Source organism: Microcaecilia unicolor, chromosome 9 (assembly GCF_901765095.1).
Source record: "Microcaecilia unicolor chromosome 9, aMicUni1.1, whole genome shotgun sequence".
NCBI lineage: Eukaryota > Metazoa > Chordata > Amphibia > Gymnophiona > Siphonopidae > Microcaecilia > Microcaecilia unicolor.
In genome coordinates, this window is record NC_044039.1 from 106,637,436 (window position 1) to 106,657,689 (window position 20,254).

Sequence of the window (20,254 nt, forward strand, 5' to 3'; positions counted from 1 at the left end):
ATATGATTGTTCTACTGTGCTGTTTAATGTGTACATTTCTGATACTGTTTCTGGTTAATTCTACTATTAGGATTCAATTTGCCTATCTCCATCTCATTGATTGCATTTTTATGCCTGTGTTTGGTCATTTTACTATTGTTATGCTGTTAACAAAATGGTAAGTTTTATGTCAAGCTGTACCTGCTGTACACTGCATAGTAGTTAGAGCACTTGAATGATAACCGTGGACGCCAGGTTCAAATCCTGCTTCTGTTCCTTATGATCTTGGTGATGTCACTTAACTCTCCATTTCCTTAGGTACAAAATTAGATTGTAAGTATTCTGGGGACAGGGATATACCTAGTGTGCATGAATGTAACTCATGTTAAGCTATGGATTATCATAATTAATTTAAAACCCCTAATTGTGTAATTATTCAATTTCTCACTTCCATTCTAATTATTATTATACGTGGATGACTATAAATTGTTACCGTATTGCATCTGGTATTCGTTTCCATTTTACATATTAGAAAAGGTGCAGAGAAGGGCGACGAAAATGATAAAGGGGATGGGACGACTTCCCTATGAGGAAAGGCTAAAGCGGCTAGGGCTCTTCAGCTTGGAGAAAAGGCAGCTGAGGGGAGATATGATAGAGGTCTATAAAATAATGAGTGGAGTTCAACGGGTAGATGTGAAGCGTCTGTTCACGCTTTCCAAAAATACTAGGACTAGGGGGCATGTGATGAAGCTACAATGTAATAAATTTAAAACGAATCGGAGAAAATGTTACTTCACTCAACGTGTAATTAAACTCTGGAATTTGTTGCCAGAGAATGTGGTAAAGGTGGTTAGCTTAGCGGAGATTAAAAAAAAGGTTTGGACGGCTTCCTAAAGGAAAAGTCCATAGACCGTTATTAAATGGACTTGGGGAAAATCCACTATTTCTGGGATAAGCAGTATAAAATGTTTTGTACATTTTTGGGATCTTGCCAGGTATTTGTGACCTGGATTGGCCACTGTTGGAAACATACTGTTGGTCTTTCCCAGTATGGCAATACTTATGTACTTATATTGTAATGCTCTATCCTCATTTACTTTGTTATTACTACTTAATGTATATTACCCTCCATCACATTTTTTACTGTTAATTACAATAAGTTGTTAGCCACTTTGAACCTGATCTATTGGGATAATGTGGGCTATAAATAAATGTGGGTGGGTGGGTATGGGTGTCTGTGTGTACAGATATATTAATAGTATTATTCTTCACTTCCTGGCTCTATCTGGTAACCATACACTAATCTATTGCATATTATGTTGCATAGTGCTGATAGTGCTATGTAATTTATAGCATTAAGGACCAGATTCAGTAAATGGTGCCCAAATTTGGACACTGGAAAAAAATGGCCCTATGCGCTATATGAGTGTCCTTTATAGAATGACATGTTGTTTCCATTCCTACACTCAAATTTGGACACCAGGACTTATGCCTGCTGTAACCATGTATAATTACTGGCACCCAATTTGGGTGTGCATCCGCTGTATTTTATAGCAGTTAGTGCAAATTTCCAGAACACCCCTAACTCGCCATGCTCCTCCCATGGCCACGTCCCCTTTTGAGTCATGGGATTTGGGCACGCAGCTTTGTAGAATAGTGCGTAGCAAGATGCATGCGCAAATCTAAAATGGTGCCTATTAACTTCAATAATTGATTGTTAGTTCCCAATTATTGATGTTAATTGGTTCGTTACCCAATTTAGTTGCACACATCTCAGGATTGCACTCAAATTTGGGCGTGCAACGTTGAGCACCCTTTATAGAATCCCCTTTGATAATTTTTTCTGTAATATCATCAGTGTGAGTGGTTCTGTACAGAATCATCTGTATGTTAGCAATGCTCCTGTCCCAAGGAGGTACAGTTTTTGTTGGTTTTGAAGTTTCTGAGGTAACATTAGGAGTTATTGTCTCACTTTTAGAAGTCAATACACTTAACCCATATATATATATACTAGCCGTTAAGCCTGTTAAAATGGGTGAGATTTTTGTTTTTAAACAATGTAGTGGAACAGCCGAAGAAAAATGAGAGTTGGATATCCAGCATTTCTTCTCTTTCCCTTCCCATCCATCCATGTGCATCTCCTTCATCTGTGTTCCCTCCCCTTCATCCATGTCCAGAATTTCTTCTGTCTCCCCTCCATCCATGTGCATCTCCTTCCTGTCTTCCCTTTCCTCCCCTCCATCCATATTCAACAATTCTCCTCTCTCCCTGCCCTCCCCTCCATCCATCCATGTGCAGCAACCCTCTTCTCTCCCCTGACCTCCCCTCCCCTCTCCTCCATGTATCCATGTCCAGCAACCCTCTTCTCTCCCCCTGACCTCCCCTCCCCTCCATCCACCCATGCCCAGCAATCCTCCTCTCTCCCCTGCCCTCCCCCCATGTCCAGCAACCGTCCTCTCTCCCCTGCCCTCCCCTCCATCCACCCATGCCCAGCAACCCTCCTCTCTCCCCTGCCCTCCCCCCATGTCCAGTAACCATTCTCTCTCCCCTTCCATCCCCTCCTCTCCATCCACCCATGTCCAGCAACCCTCCTCTCCCACTCCCCTCCCCTGCCCCCGTGTCCAACTCTCTTCTGCTTTCGTTACCTCCTGTGAGTCCTCTCGTCAGTTCACCTCCAGCGCAGTGTTCCTTTCCCTCCTGTAAGTCCTCTCGTCAGCTCGCCTTGGGCGCAGCATTCCTTTCCCTCTCTGTTCTGTCCTCTGACGTCATCACGTCTTGATGCGGGGGCGGGACAGAGAGGGAAGTCTCTACTGCGCATTTGCAGGTGAGTCGGTCACCTCTCATTTATATAGTTAGATGATAGGGCCTTATTTTACAAAGGTTATGCTCCTACATTTATGCTCCTGAAATGTATGCTCTATATTTATGAACATAATTTATGTTCATAAATTACGAGCATACTCTATGTTCCATAATAGATTATGCTCGTAATTTAGGAGCATAAATTTAGGAGCTTAACCTTTTTAGAATAAGGCCCATAGGGGCTCATTTTCAAAGCACTTAGACACACGTTAATGAGCCCCATAACCATCTTGTCTTTAAACAATCACTACTGAACAAGAACATTATTATCATTTTAAAAAAATCTTCATTTAAGGTGTCAGTAGAGTTACAATAACATATCAGTTAGAACAACTGCAACTAACAAAAACAAATTCCACAACTATGTACACATCTTCTCTTGAAAATCATGCGTTTCAGCTTATACTAATCCAGTCTGTCCAGTTGTTTCTTATCTAGAGAGCACCTTCAAGGGTTCTAGAACTCTACTGGCTGTTTTACAGATAAAGCAGTATCCCCCATATTCAACAAACACTCTTGAACTCATATACTCTTCCTGCATTCTCTTAGGCATTGACTTATAAGTTCCTGTGGATTAAGTTTTTATGTATTATTATTATTTTGTCAACAAATTAAATTTGAGGTCAGTGATGACCTTGCTGACTGCTAAGGAGATGAAAAACACAGATTTTTGAGATAGGATAAACTTGAAATAGTAGTTGTAAGAAACAGCCATGGCACCTGTAAATGAATATACTTGCAGCACAATATCTCAGTCTAAGACACGTAAGGGCTCATTTTCGAAAGAGAAAAATGTCCAAAAAGTGGCATAAAGTAGCATTTGGATGAATTTCTTCTCAAAACGTCCAAATTAGTATTTTCAAAACTTATTTTGCAGATGATTATCTATGCAATTCGTCTGCAGTGTGTTCAGATCACAAGGGGCATGTCGGGGGCATTTTCAGGGGCAGGCTTAGGGCGTTCCCTAAACATTTGGATGTTTTACAGTCATAAATGGAACAAAAAGAAAATGTGTAGGGCTGAAACTTCAACTTATTGGTCTACACTTGTTTTTAGAACTGTGAGGAAGGGGATAAGGGGATAGAGAGGGGGGTACCGGCGGAGGAGAAGATAAGGCCCAGAGGAGGGGACAGCCCAGATTCTTAGCTCAGGGAGTTCCACATGTTAGGAGAAGGCATAGATCACTTTCACCAGAAGGCTGGAGGCAGGGTAAAAACTACGATTCCCAGCAGCCCTTGAGGAGGTCTGACAAAAAAAATCAAAGACTTCCTATCCCAGCAGCCCCCAGTGGAGCCCAAGGGAAGGACAGGTAAAGGGAAAGTCCAAGACACGGTCGGGAGGCCCGGAATGGAGGGGGAGCCTCTAAGCAGAGCTAATCAGGGGGGAGGAGGATCAGCTGGAGAATGGGTGGGGGAGGAACCCATGGAATGGAAGGGGGAAGAAAAGGAGGAGGAAGTGAGGCAAGAGGAACTGATGGAGTTTGCAGCTCTGGCAAGATCCAAAGGTAAAAGGTTCAGACAGCAGGTAACCGCTTGGTGCGGGGTCTTGGTAAACAAGGGAAGGCAGTGGCTATTGTGGAGGAGCCAGGAAGCGACGGGGTCAAGTGTGTGTGTATGTGAGGTGGGGGGGAAGCCAGGAGCTAGAGCTGGCCAGAAAAGGGAGGGGATCCCTGGAAGCTCAGGGCCTCTGAACTGCTAGTGCAATTTCTAAACTACTTGTTTGAACTGCGTGTTTGGAAGTGCTGGTTTTCTTTGAACTGCTTGGTTTCTTTGGAGTGTTTTTTTTTCTGCTTTTGGAATTACTCATTTGGAACTGCATCATTGGGACTGCTGAAATTCATACCCTGTTGGGATGGAATTGCATTATTGAAACTGTGGAGGGAGGGGGATTTCTGAGCTGGGGGTGTTTATGAACTGCATTTTTGAAGCTGTGGAGATTCCTGAACTGCTTTGCTTTTGGAACTGCATTATTGAAAGCTACTGAGTTTTTTTCTGTAACTGTCTATTTTTTGGAGTGCATTCTTGAAACCACTGGGATTATTTCCCTGGCAGATATTTCGGGGGGCTGTGCTGGAATAGTACTGCTGACGTACCTCAGGTTAGGGGGTACACCTGGAGGATTACAGAGGGATTGTATCTTAGTGGAGTATTATATATAAAATGTGGGCCAGAGTTTTCCTGAAAAGAGTGGAAGGATCCTTCACAGAACAAATAAGGCATGAAAAGGTGCCCTAAACCAGTGTTTCCCCAAGTCCAGTCCTGGAGTACCCCTTGCCAGTCATATTTTCAGGATATTCACAATGAATATGCATGAACTAAATTTGCATACACTTCCTCCATTATATGCAAATCTCTTTCAAGCATATTCATTGTGGATGTTCTGAAATCCTGACTGGCAAGGGATACTTTATTTATTTATTTGTTACATTTGTACTCCACATTTTCCCACCTATTTGCAGGCTCAATATGGCTGACATAGTACCATGAGGTGTTAGTCGCCTCTGGTGATGAAACAAATACAAAGTGATGGTATTATCAAAGAGGTTCATGTGTTACAGACACATTAGGAGAATCATAGAGAAGAAGAGTTATACAGTGTTCATTACAGTCTTTGGGTTCGTTGTGTTGCTGGGTTTAGGGACTTAAGTTGGGTCAGTAGGGTATGCCTTTTCGAACAGGATGGTTTTTAATGATTTCCAGAAGCTAAGGTGGTTGTACGTTGTTTTTATGGCTTTCGGTAGTGCATTCCACAGTTGCGTGCTTATGTAGGAGAAGCTGGATCCGTAAGTTGATTTGTACTTGAGTCCCTTGCAGCTAGGGTAGTGAAGATTTAGGTATGTTCGTGATGGTTCGTGATGGTCCGATTGTGTTTCTGGTTGGCAGGTCTATTAGGTCGGCCATATATCCCGGGGCTTTGCCATAGATAATTTTGTGGACCAGGGTGCAGATTTTGAAAGTTATATGTTCTTTGGGAGCCAATGCAGTTTTTCTCGGAGGGGTTTGGCGCTTCGAATCGCAATTTTCCAAATATAAGCCTGGCTGCTGTGTTTTGAGCAGTCTGTAGTTTCTTTATGAGTTGCTCTTTGCATCCCGCATAAATCCCATTGCAGTAGTCTGCATGGCTTAGTACCATTGATTGTATTAGGTTACGGAATGTTGCCCTCGGGAAGAATGGTTTCACGCGTTTGAGTTTCTACATTGAGTGGAACATTTTCTTGATTATGGAATTAGCTTGGCTCTCGAGTGTAAGGTTCCAGTCGATTATGACACCGAGAATTTTCAAGCTATCTGAAATCGGGAGGATGTGGTCTGGGGTGACTAAGTTTGTGGGTATGTTGGTATTATATTGGGATGAGAGGATGAGGGAGTGTGTTTTTTCTGTATTGAGTTTTAGTTGGAATGCATTTGCCCATGAGTTCATGGTGTTGAAGCCGTGGTTGATTTCATTGGTGATTTCTGTCAGATCATGTTTGAAGGGGATGTATATTGTAACGTTGTCTGCATAGATGAATGGGTTGAGGCCCTGGGTGGATAAAGACTTGGCTAATAGGGTCATCATCAGGTTGAAAAGGATCGGTGATAGTGGTGACCCTTGAGGTACTCTGCAGTCTGCTTTCCACAGTGATGATATATTTGAGTTCGATTTCACTTGGTATGTTCTGGTGGTTAGGAAATCCTTGATCCAAATGAGTATGTTTCCACTAATCCCGAAGTAGTCTAGGAGTCTTAGTAGTATGTTATGGTTTACCATATCGAATGCACTGGACATGTCGAATTGGAGGAGAAGTATGCTTTTGCCTGTTGCTATTTCCTGCTTGAATTTAGCCAGGAGGGTGGTTAGCACTGTTTCGGTGCTATGGCGGGAGCGAAATCCTGATTGTGATTTGTGTAGTATTGAGAATTTGTGTATGTAATCAGTGAGTTGCTTTGTTAGCATACTTTCCATCAGCTTGACTGCTAGTGGGATAGATGTTACTGGGTGGTAGTTGGTGAGTTCATTTGTGTTTTTCTTGGTGTCTTTTGGTATGGGGGTGAGTAGGATGTTGCCATTTTCCTTGGGAAAGAGACCTTGTTGGAGCATGAAGTTTAGGTGGGATGTGAGATCTGTTGTGAATCGATCAGGAGCGGATTTGGGAAACACTACCCTAAATGGCCAGATGACCACTGGAGGAAATCAGGGATGACCCCCCTTATTCCCCCAGTGGTCAATGACCCCCTCCCACCCCCACCCCAAAGATGTGAATAAAAATAGTACTTACCGATCTCTATGACAACTTCAGATGTTATAGCCAGTTCTATTAGAATAGCAAGCAGGTGCCTGAAGTAGTGTACTTGGTTTCACACCCTTTACATCCCAGCGGTGCCTCCAGAATTTTATGTAAGACCCCTTTACCTGGGCACTTCTGGATCTGGGGTCTGAGTGGCCTGGAACCCCCGCAAAGGACAGGCTCTGTTGGACCCTCGTTCACTCACTCACTTGGTGCTGTGCCTCCTCCTGGGGAAAGAAATGTTAGCAGGTGGAATGACCCCCTTTTCCCCCAGGAAACTCAAAGTCAAGTCCAAAACCCCTGTGAAAAGCAAGGCTGGCAGTTAGAATAGGCTGTTTTGGGGGAACAGCTGCACACGTTTTAGTTCAAAATGACCACTCCACAGTCAGTAGCTTAAAACTAAAAAACTTGTTTATTCTACAACTGTAGATCACAAAAACATTCTAACTGCATGAACTCTCCACCAACTGATGCAATGTTTAACCAAGGTGTGCTTCTGATAGTCCCCAGGGAACTTCGGTATTCTTCTTCGGGTATATTTACAAGGTGCTCTGAAGCAGGATTATTTATACTTTGTACAGGTTCCTGCCCATGCCTATCCTCAAAGGCAGTCTCCCAAAGGCTTAGCTCCTTTCTGTATCTTAGGTCTAGACCCTTATGGTCTGACCTCCACCTAGGGTGACCTTTGTGTTGACTCACCCTGGCTACAGGATGGGCCTACCCTGGCTCAGATCCCACACTCCTGGGCTGGGTCTCTCCACTGCCCACTCAGAGCTCTCCTTCACAGTTGCTGTTTTTCTTTGCAGCAACTCTCCTTTTCTTAGTGAATGGTTTCATCTCTTTAACTCTCCTTTACTCCTCCAGGTCAGTGGCAGGGGACAGTGCAGGCAACCTAAACCCAGCAGGCAACCAAAGACCCACCCCTAAAAGGCAAACATTTCTCTTTATCTCTTTCCAATCTCTCTTCCCCCCCCCCCCCCCCCTCACTCTTCTTTTTAGTGAGCTTTCCCTCTGCATTTTGTTCCAGAACTAGTCCTCTTGGGCTGGGATTCCTCCCACCTGAGGACCTCCCAGTCACTCCCCCTAGTGACTCTCTACAGGGACTTACTCTCCTTGCAATCCTCAACCTAATGGGATTATATGCTATATGCCAGTCTTCCCCTCTTTTCTTTTTTTCTTTATTTATTTATTGGAATTTATTAACCACCTCTATGAAGAAATTCATCCATGGTGGTGTACAGCAGGTACAGTTTAACATAAAACTTGCAATTTTGTTAACAGCATAATAATAGTAAAATGACCAAGTACAAATATAAATACAATAAATGAGGTAAACTTGAAAACAACAAACTGAAGCCTAATAATAGGAGTACCATGAAACAGGATCAAAAATATACACATTTAACAGCACTGAAATTCAAATAACAGAGATATAATATGATGTCAGCATAACACTAATGAAACATCTAATTAGCACACATTAGAACATTCAAATAACATAGATAAGATGCTAATGCTTTTCTACAATACAGTTTATCATATAGCTGAGGGTCCAAGTACAGATATATAGACAGGGACAAGATGTGTGGTACAGAGGCAGTTGGGATAAATAGATGGGTGTCTAAACTCAAGGCAAGTTCTTTGTACAGTTAAACAAGATATAAGTAACTGATCTAAGTTACAGTATGTACAGCAAGCTAGCCCAGGTACAGAATCAATGTACAGTCAGTCACCCTCATAAACGTCTCCAGATCATCCAGTCCATCGCCATAAAGATCCTCTACTTCGGTCATCATTTCAATCACACACCCCTTCCTCCGCTCCGTGTACTGGCTCCCTATCTTTGCTTGCATTAAATTTAAACTCCTTTGTCTTGTCTATAAGTCTCACCTTCCCTCTTCCCCAGCTTACCTTAATTCCCTTCTTGTTTCTTACGTCCCATCTTGCTTCCTTCGCTCTTCTACTGGCAACCTTCTTACAATTCCTTCTCTTCCTTCTTTCCACCTATCTATTTCTCGGGAGACCAGTTTCAACTATCTTGGCCCATCCCTGTGGAACTCTCTGTCACCCCGCATTCATCTTGAACCCTCCTACCCAAAGTTTAAATCATTGCTAAAAACACATCTGTTTATTTAACCTTTGGCTCATTTTTCTAGCTTCACTTTCTTTCCCATTTGTCTCCACCCCTGACTGTTTTGCTTTTGAATTGTAAACCGCATAGTCTCCTCCTTGGATCACTTACGGTATATCAAGTGCTGGAAATCAATCAATCAATCAATCAATTAAAATAACATAACAGGTTAGCACTAAACTCAGAACTGGGTATTATGGGGGGTGTTCCAGGGCCGGAGTTAGCACTTGGCTGGCTAAGTGCTGATATTTAGGACTTAATCAGGTGGGTTAACTGCATAAATAGGACCGCATAAAGTCAGGCCTGTCTTTATGTGGTAAAGCCATAGCCAGTTAAGTGCTGACAATTGCACTTAACTGGTTATGTGTTAGCTGGCTCTGCAAGCCCGGAAATTCAATGCCGGTGCCGAGACATAGCCCAGCATTGAATTTCCAGGTTTAGCAACATCAGCTGAATATTGGGCCTATAGAGTTTATTGGCCTTTCCTCACATATGAAGCTGATTGAGCGCTTAGCTATAGTTGTGCAGCATGATGTGGTCACCAGACATTAAGTCAAAAAAAGGAACTTTATAATGGAGTTGAACTAAAGCTGAACTCTATGTATAACATCTTATATAAGCCACATGTTCTATCAATGAACCTGTATATGACCGTGAGCAAGTCACTTTTCCTCTCTATCTCAATATATTCATTATGATGATTATTATATTATGCCTTTTTTTATGCTCATTGTACCAAGTGATAAAGCAAGTTGGGATCCAGATTAATATTAAAGCCATAGTTCTCTTGTTCTAAAGGCTGTTTGCTCTTAATCACTAGTGTATCCACTCACTTCAGAACCACGTCTCAGGTCCCAGGCAAGCAGGGGCTCTGACTTTTACGTAAGTAAGAATTTTGCTATTACAAACAAAGGAATCCTTTTACTAAGGTGCACTAGTGGATTTAGCGTGCACTAGCAATTAGTTCACGCAAAATGCTAAGAAGCCCATTGGAATAAAATGGGCGTCTTAGCATTTAGCACACGCTGATCATTAACATGCGCTAAATCCGTTAGCGCACCTTAGTAAAAGAAGCCCTAAATATTTAATCTCTCTCAGTTTTGATCTTTCCGAGCAGTATGCAGGGATTCTTTTCAGAAACAGAAAATAATGCCTTGTTTTCCAGCCAATCAGATTTTTTTTTTTGCAAAGGGCCAGGGCATTCAATGTAGCTTTTAGCCAGTAATTAAATCTGGAAAGTACAATGAAACTTAATAGCAGAGGGACTTAGCAGGGCCCTCTCTCTCCAGCTCTCTGGATATAATTGGAATCACTTGACTCATTGCTGGTGTTCTATTGGCATCAGATTTTGAAATGAAAACTCTGTAAACAAATCAGCTTATTAAAATGACTCGTGTTTATAGAGACTTAGTCAAAATTGTTCCAAATTTTCCTGCTCAGGCATTCAAGTGGAAGTCCTGTTTTGCCATTCCAATTACATATTTGCCTTCCCATTTGTGACACTGGATTCTGTGGGAACAAAGCAGAGGTTAGCAAATTAGCAAATATCAGATTTTTTTTACAGGTGCAATATAAGTTTAGATTGATTATATTTCTTTAAATGCCACTAGAATAAAAGAAAAGAAAAACCAGAAAAAAAGGGGTAATGTAGATTGAAGAGTGCCAGCTGCTGGCTCAGCTAGAAGAGGAGGGATACTGAAGTCCTTGCAAGAAACATTTCCCAAGCAACTAGTTGAGGAGTGCATGAATGATAAGGTGACACTGGACCTGGTACTACTAAAGGGGGAAGTTATTAATGCGGACTCCTGATAAGACAGGTTATTTTAGCTCATGGTGTCATTGCCTACATTGGTTCCTGTGCTAAAATAACCCAACTTGTGGTAAAATAACCGGACTTAACAGTAGCCCATGTTGATAACTTCCCCCCTAAATGTAGACAAAGTCATTAAGTTTACTAGAGGGGGAAATCTGGGGTCTAATAACTATCCAGCTTATTTTTGAAAGAGATCGCTGGCCATCTTCCGACACAAATCGGGAGATGGCCGGCAATCTCTTGAACCCAGCCAAATCGGTATAATTGAAAGCCAATTTTGGTCAGCGCCAACTGCTTTCCGTCGCGGAGCCAGCCAAACTTCAAGGGGTGCTGAGCATCCACTGGATCCACAGAGCAGGTTCCTATGTGGCTATGTTTTGGCTGTGACCAAGGTGTGGCATTCTGTTTGTATGTAGTTTGTGTAAAGATCTGTAGCAGTCCCACTTGTTTTGTTTGACCAGTAAGTAAGTGTATTGGTGTTCTAGGGTGCAGTGTAATACCTGTAGTGCCAGCTATTCATAGGTAGGGTTCTTGCTGTTTGAATAGAGCCTCTGTTGTATGACAGGTTTGCTTAATGTATGTTGACTTGGGATTCTGTATTTTCACAGAGAGATTTACATTGAGATTGCTCAGATGACATGAGACTCGGAATATTTTTTGTATGGTGACTCCCAAGGAGAAATGTTCTATTGTTGTTGTGGAGGTGGTTGGATTTTTGTGGATGCAGAGCATTTTTACACTGTAGCTCATAAGAACTGCTATACGTGTGAGACCAAACGTCCTTGAAAAATACAGGATTAACAACAATATTTCTTACTGTTTTCTTTTTTGTGTATGTATGTATATATATATAATTATTATTATTATTTAAAAAAATTCATGATTTAAATAAGATTGGCCAGTATGGAATTTCTGTTTTCAATATTATTTGTAATAGAAACATAATCATTAAGGGGCAAAGATATCAATGTGAACTACCATAAAGATGGGTTATTCTACCACAAGTTGTTCTATTTTAACATAGGGTACCATTTTATGCAATGAAACCCTGTGCCAAAATAATATGACTTCTAGTAAGATAACTCATCTTAATGTAGCCCACATTATCAACTTCCCCTCTTAATCAGTTAATATTAAACTACACAATTATTGCCTTAGATTATGCATTTACTTTAAATGTCTACATGTTTGCAGAGATAGATCAGTTGCATTTTAAGATAACAGAAAATGTTATAATAATGTGCAGTATTCCTCCGTCCCCACCAGCTATTCCTTCATGCCACCAGGCTGCCAAAAATTTCTTGGGAGAACATTGTGGTATCAAATGTGTAAATATTGAGAAAAACACTGATTAGTCCTAGATTTTGTTTATAATGTTGCAAATTTGTACTACCATTGGTGATATTTTTAAATTGTTTTCTTAAATATATGAACCTTTCAGGTATATATATATACTTGAAAGGTGTGTCTGGTAGCGCTATACAAATGTTAATAATAATAATTATATATATATATATACACCAGCTTCTTTTTAATTCAAAAAAGGAGTATTGTGGTATTGTGTGTGTATGAATAAGTTCACTTCTGGCCTTGGCCCCAACCCCACTTCCGGCCAGGGTCGATTTTAGATATGGTGGGGCCCATGTCAGAAATTAAGGAGGGGGCTCTGATCCCTGATCCCCTTTCCTCCTCTCCTCCCCTCCTCCCCCCACCCTCAATCTCCCCACCTGCATTGCTACTATGTGGTCTGGGCATCTCTTACCCTTTTCCCCACCACGGTCTGTCTCCCTCCTTTCCCCTCACCTTGCGGTCTTCTTTAAAAATGTATTTCCCTTCCCAAAGGGCCATAGTTTATCAGCCATCCTCACAAGCTGCCCCGAAGCTTTCCCTCTCTGCCGCGATCCGCCCAAGCGGAAACAGTAAATTGCATCAGAGGGGGGCAGATTGCGACAGAGAGGGAAAACTTCGGGGCAGCTGGAGGCAGCTTGTGAGGATGGCTGCTGCACCGGGGCCACTCTGAAAGGGGACATAATATTTTTAAGAAGATCAGGAAGGTGAGGGGAAGGAAGGAAGGAGGAGTTGAACTGTGGTGGGAAGAAGGGGAAGAGATGCCTGGACCGTAGGGCCCCCTGGGAGCTGCGAGGCCCAAGGCAACTGCCCTGTTTGCCCCCCTAACACCACCCCTGCTTCCGGCTATAGCTTCACCCCCAGTTCCACTTTCTTTTTGACTACAAATTAAGCCCTGCTATTCTCCCTCCTCTCATAGGGGTACTGCTTTTCCTGGTTATAATGAGAGGGAAAATATTTCTTCTATTTTCTTTCCCAAGGAAGTTTTATGACAGGAGACAGCATGATAACCATCTCCCCCCCCCCCCCCCCCGCGCAGCTGCCATATTGGTGTACCCAAAACAAGCAATCAGAATACAGATATACACAGAGGAACTGTTAGAAATGTAACCCAAGGTTAAACTATTTTTACCTCTGGGAGAGGGGTCCTGTGGAGTGAGATTGCTGTTGGTGCCCACGGGTGGGGGCTGTGTGAGTTGCGGTCCTGCTGTGTGTGTGGGTTCTCTGGAGTAGCAGACTTATTTGTGGAGCCACTGGAGGCTCAATTTTTGTAAGGGGCAGCTTTAAGAAAGGCTTTGGCTCTGCCTGAGCCTCAGGGCCGAGTTGTGGGGACTCCTGCGACTCCAAAAACAAGACTGCCCCTTCAGAGTGCCCGCACCCACAGCAGGAACATGGCTCACACCCCAGGACCTCCCAAAGGTTAAAAAAAAAACACCCATCAGATTACAGAATGGTTAAAGTAGTAACACCAGGCTTCCCAAGGCAATGCAGATTACAGTAACAGTTAAGATGACTCCTGCAGGAAACAGGATATCCTTACTGAGATTTGGCCATGTATTACTGTATTGTATAAAACAGTGTAGAAAAATGAGCACAGAATACAGGGAGTTTATTACTGCTGTTTCTACCAACTACAATCATTTTTATGCTGTTTTAGTGATTTTTAATTTTATTTCAAATAAATTAAAAAAAATTTCACACATAGGCAGTCATAAGCATTTGTTATTGCTTTTATGTAGAAATATCTTTATTGTCATCATAAGCAAAAATAAAGGCATAGAGAGCAGAACTGAAAACCACAACACAGCAGCAAATAACAAAGCAAGATCTGAAGCTCTGGCAAATACATTTTGAATATAACCCTCCCCCCTTCACAGACCCCTTCAAAAACTTCCAAAACCCCACCTCAACATCCCTTACACCCCCCCCCCCCCAGATCCTCTCCTAACAGAAAGAATGCAAAACCAAGGAGGTTATGTCTGTGAATGTTGGGGTCACTCAATATGGCAGCAAGCTCTGCCCACTGGCTTCAGCCCACAGAATGGGCCAGATAGGCTCATGGTGTTCTCCTGTCATAAAACCACCTCGTTCATTCCCACATAGTGGCCTGGTTTCCTGTGCACTTAGTAATATGCTTCTTCTATGATACATGTTTCAGCTGTTGACTGAGAATGGCTCTGTTGTGTAAAGCACATAAGTACATAAGCACTGCCACTCTGGGAAAAGACCAAAGGTCCATCAAGCCTAGCACTCTGTCTCCGACAGCAGCCAATCCAGGCCACAAGAACCTGGCAAAAACCCAAAATTTAATAATGATCAATGGACTTTTTCTTCAGGAATCCGTCCAGACCCCCTTTAAACTCAGCAAGGCCAGCCACATAGGCATCCCTCACCCCATCCTCTACTCTTTCCATTCTAGGTTATGCTGCATATTACAGGTCTAACCTTTCATAATATTCTGGTCTAGGAAAGAACAAATAGAAGCATCCAAAAAAAAAAAAAAACAGGCACACATTTTGGAAGAGTTTGATCTTCCTTGATGCAAAGAAAGAAAGATGTACAAAAGATGAGACATTTTATTAAATACTATTTTTATTCTGCATAAATGTGAGCCTTCCCTAACTCCAGGATAGCCTTGCCTTTGGCATCCAAGTAATGCAAATTATCACTTTTCTTTTTCTTACAGCTGCTTGTAGAGACTATAGTCAAATAAGGCAGTCTGATATTTGAAGTGTGAGCAATTATTTTTGACTTCTCGCTTTTGGGGGCCCTTTTACTAAGCTGTGGTAAATGGGGCTCTGCGCTAGTGGCAATGGCCATTTTTGCTATGCGCCAGGGCCTCTTTTACCACAGCAGGTGAAAATAGCCAAAAATGAAATGACCATTCAGTAAGTTCACACTTACTACACGGCCATTTCAGGAGGGAGCACATATTGCCTTTCATTGAGGTGGTGGTAAGGGCTCCCCCGCTAACCCGGCAGTAACCGGGCAGCACGTGACACTGCTCGATTACCGCCAGGTAACCAACCCCCTGCAGAAATATTTTTTCAATATTTTAGCTAGTTCCAGAAATGGCGCACACTGGGGGACAGAACTACAACCGGCACCCGGATTGGGCCGGCGGTAGCTCCAGGTTGCCACAGGGCAACCCTTTATTAAAAGGGCCCCTTAGTTTGAGGTGATTTCATGGCAGGAGTGTGCTTAGGAAAATTCTTCCACCCAACTTCAGATGTTAGTAATATTAAGAGTGTGCCTACACATGTATGGAAAAAGGCTAGTGCATGTTACATGATTCTGAGTAGCATAGTAACACTGATTGATATTTCAAAGCTTTGTCTGGCTAACTTTCAGAGTTATAAATAACTATGCAATAATCCTGTCCAAATGAGTACATAGCAAATATTTACTGCTTACAGTTTTTCAGTTTTTATAAAAAAATGGGAGGAAAAGCCTCAACTGACTCTTCTATGGCTACATGCCTAACATTTCTGGGAGTTCATGTGGTCATCATTGGCTAAAAAACCTCCCCCCACCCCAAAAAAAAACCATTTTATTCATATATAAATGTACTCAGTTTATAACAGCTTTTTACTTAACTTTCAACTTTTAAAGATGTGCTGACTCCTCAATCAAGCACCTCTATTCCACGGCTGTGGACTATATCATAAATGACTATCCAGCTTATTTTCGAAGGAGATCGCCAGCCATCTTCCGACACAAATCGGGAGATGGCCGGCGATCTCCTGAACCCAGCCAAATCGGTATAATTGAAAGCTGATTTTGGCCAGCGCCAACTGCTTTCCGTCGTGGAGCCGGCCAAACTTCAAGGGGGCGTGTCGGTAGGGTAGCAAAGGCGGGGCGGGGGCAGGACAGGGGCGTGCTCACGAGATGGCCGGCTTCGCCAGATAATGGAAAAAAGAAAGCCGGCCCTGACGAGCGTTTTGCCAGCTTCACTTGGTCCCTTTTTTTTCAGGACCAAGCTTCAAAAAGGTGCCCCAACTGACCAAATGACCACCAGAGGGAATCGGGGATGACCTCCCCTTACTCCCCCAGTGGTCACCAACCCCCTCTCACCCAAAAAAAAAATATATATTTTTGCCAGCCTCAATGCCAGCCTCAAATGTCATACCCAGCTCCCTGACAGAAGTATGCAGGTCCCTGGAGCAGTATTTAGTGGGTGCAGTGCACTTCAGGCAGGTGAATCCAGGCCCATCCCCCCCACCTGTTATACTTGTGGTGGTAAATGTTAAGCCTCCAAAACCCCCCAAAACACACTGTACCCACATGTAAGTGCCCCTTTCATCCCTAAGGGCTATGGTAGTGGTGTACAGTTGTGGGAAGTGGGTTTGGGGGGGGGCATTTGGGGGGCTCATCACCCAAGGTAAAGGAGCCATGCACCTGGAGCTATTTTTGAAGTCCACTGCAGTGCCCCCTAGGGTGCCCGGTTGGTATCCTGGCATGTGAGGTGGACCAGTGCACTACAAATGCTGGCTCCTCCCATGACCAAATGCCTTGGATTTGGCTGGGTTTGAGATTGCCGGTATTAGTTTCCATTTTCGGTGAAAACTGATGCCGGCCATCTCAAACCCGGCCATCTCTGACATTTGGCCGGCGCCAACCGTATTACCGAAACCAAAGATGGCCAGCCATCTTTTTTGATAATATGGTTCGGGACTGCTCTTTGTGGCGCCGGCCAAATAGATGGCCAGCCATTTATTTGGCCGGTGCCGTTCGATTATGCCCCTCCATGTTATTTATAATATAGTTATCATTGGGAATCCCTTGCAGAAGATTCTAGTAAATAACTTTCAGAGTTAGTCAGACAAATCTTCATGACTACAGTTTTACACTGCTTAATGCATTGCTGAATGTCGTATGGACAATTGGTGGTGCATATGAAATGTACCCAGATAAAATGAGGTGCTGTTGAGGGAGTGTCCACACAGTGATTGTACATTTATTTGGTCAGTGTTGATATTCAGCATTAGCTGGCCAAAGTTACCCAAGTACATTTGTAAGTTTGGTGAGGGACAGAAAGCAGGCCTATGACCAGACAGCTTTATCCAGTTGTAGACAGGATATTTAGACTGCAAATATACAGTCTGAATTTCTGGATAAAGTTAATCTAGCACAGTTGTCCTGTTCACTTTCCTATTAAGCAATTTTTTGAATATGGGCATCCATAGTAAATAATCACAACAAACACCAACTGGCCCATCTAGTCTATGTAATTGTCTTCCTCTTTAGTTCTCTATCAGTTTGATTAGATGACCATCAGGCTTATTTTTAAAAGAGAAGTGTGCCCATCTTTCAATACAAATCAGGAGATGGGCGTCCTTCTCCCAGGGTCGCCCAAATCGGCATAATCAAAAGCCGATTTTTGGGCGTCCTCAACTGCTTGCCGTCATGGGGATGACCAAAGTTCCCGGGGGTGTGTCGGAAGCATAGCGAAGGCGGGACTGGGGCATGCTTAACATATGGGCGTCCTCGGCCGAAAATGGAAAAAAGAAGGGCGTCCCTGATGAGCACTTGGCCAATTTTTTACTTGGTCCATTTTTTTCTTGCGACCAAGCCTCAAAATGGTGCCCGAACTGACCAGATGACCACTGGAGGGAATCGAGGATGCCTCCCCTTACTCCCCCAGTGGTCACTAACTCCTCCCACCCTAAAAAATGTTTTTTTAATATTTTTTGCCAGTTTCTATGCCAGGCCTCAAATGTCATACCCAGCTCTCTAAAATAGGTAAAAGTGGGATGTTTGACCACGGAAATACAAATCCTGGAGACCAATATCATAAAAGCTTCTTTACTGAAGAAAAGACTCGACACAACTGTTGGTTTCGGCCTACAGGCCTGCATCAGGAGTCTATAAAAACATAAATCAAATAAATCTTTCAAACAAATACATATACAGAATCAAATAAAACATTCAAATAAGTAATAAATATACAATAAGAGGTCAACCAGTCCTCTACTTCCACTGTGGTGTAATCTTTGGCAAGTATTAAAGCCTAAACCTCGGACCTCAGTAAACTCAGTAAACAGCTATCCTAGTTCCAGAAATTCAGGAAATGGAGATTCCTTGAAATTGTAGAAATGGAACCATGGATTGAGATAAAGGAAGTTTGATGATAGGAGATGGCATGAGCCTATCTGGCCCATTATGTGGGCTGAAGCCAGTAGGCAGAGCTTATTGCCTTATCAGCTTAATTGTTTTGGGTGTACCATGGGTTGCAGGGCTGGTGGTTGGGAGGCGGGGATAGTGCTGGCCAGACTTATACGGTCTGTGCTAGAGCCGGTGGTGGGAGGCGGTGATAGTGCTGGGCAGACTTATACGGTCTGTGCCAGAGCCGGTGGTGGGAGGCGGGGCTGGTGGTTGGGAGGCGGGGATAGTGCTGGGCAGACTTGTACGGTCTGTGCCCTGAAAATGACAGTTACAAATCAAGGTAAGATATACACAAAAAGTAGCACATATGAGTTTGTTTGTTGGGCAGGACCTGGATGGACCGTGCAGGTCTTTTTCTGCCGTCATCTACTTATGTTACTATGATGGCAGTGGCTGCATTGGGGCAGAATTAAAACTTTCCTTGGTGTGGAGTGGGTGGAGACAGCTTCAGCCTTGTGACATCATGTGTCTCCTGTCATCAATCCTCCTTGATTGAGATACGTGTCAGGTTACCATATGTACCTAAACCATTTCTATACCAAGCTGTGAACCTGAAGTAAAGGTTCTATGTGAGGACAAATCTTTCACTACACCTATTGTAGGCAGGTAGCGCTTAGGAGAAGGCAATGGAATCAGCCCAACATCTGCCTACAACTTGTGTAAACTTAGTAAAAAGTAAAGCAATTTGTTGGCAACGAGGAGAATAAAATACCTGGATTGAATAAGATAATACATTTGAACAGATGGATTCAGCACTCAAGGTACTAACCATGACATCATTCTTGGGAATGTATTTGTTCTTCTTTGCTATCTCTAACACCAGTCCTCAAGTACTGCAAATAGCCTGAAAACCGGATGTATCATAATGAATAATCATGAGATTTATTTGCATGCAGTAACTTCAATTTATTTTCAATTATCATATTTTGTATTATTCTAAATAACATCCCTGCTTACAAGCTTTTAGAGCCAGAGTTTGAGAACTGTATCTCATTCATATCCTACAGTCATATCTCCTTTCTTTTGCACAGCAACCAACCACCTTTGACCAAGCTCGGAAAATTATCAAGGCCGAAGGAGTTGGGCTACGTGGACTCAACAAGGGCCTTACTGCAACACTGGGCCGCCACGGAGTTTTTAACATGGTTTATTTTGGATTCTATTTCAACGTGAAAAATGTTGTGCCTGTTAGCAAGGTAAGGGCGGTCTTCAAATCTATAACTGAAAAATTAAGTCATCAGAAATACGCTACAGTAGAGACCTGTTAAGGGAAATTTCCTGATATAGGGCCAGATATACCAAACATTTTTGCCATAGACACAAAAGGTAAATATTCAAGCTGGGCAAATTTTGGCAAACCCTATAGTTAGTTTTTACCACAGGATTTGCAGAAATAATTAAAGAAAAACTACTTTGTTAATTTTCTTTGACCATTGCTCCACCTTGGAAAAGGCTTTCCTCTAATGAGCACTTCCTGAGCAGAGTATATGAAGTAGGCTGCTGCCGTAGGTTCAATTCTTATTTTTCAATTTATGTATATATGCATGCATTTTAGAATTTTATCATGTGTCAGAAAATCACAAATCAACTATCTGGGATAAGTGTGCGCATCATTGCAGAGTCATTGAAGTTCACTTTTCTTACAATTTGTGGAAATTTGGGGAATTTTTATGTAGTAGAATAAGGGACA

General features: G+C 42.7%; 1 protein-coding gene across 1 annotated transcript in view; it reads left to right on the forward strand.

Annotated features, from left to right (window-relative positions):
- SLC25A21 (solute carrier family 25 member 21) overlaps positions 1-20,254 on the forward strand; it is a 672,604-nt gene that overhangs the window by 551,793 nt on the left and 100,557 nt on the right. Inside the window, exon 7 of the mRNA XM_030215218.1 lies at positions 19,596-19,760. Within this exon, the coding sequence (XP_030071078.1) occupies positions 19,596-19,760 (165 nt within the window). The remainder of the gene's footprint in view (positions 1-19,595; positions 19,761-20,254) is intronic.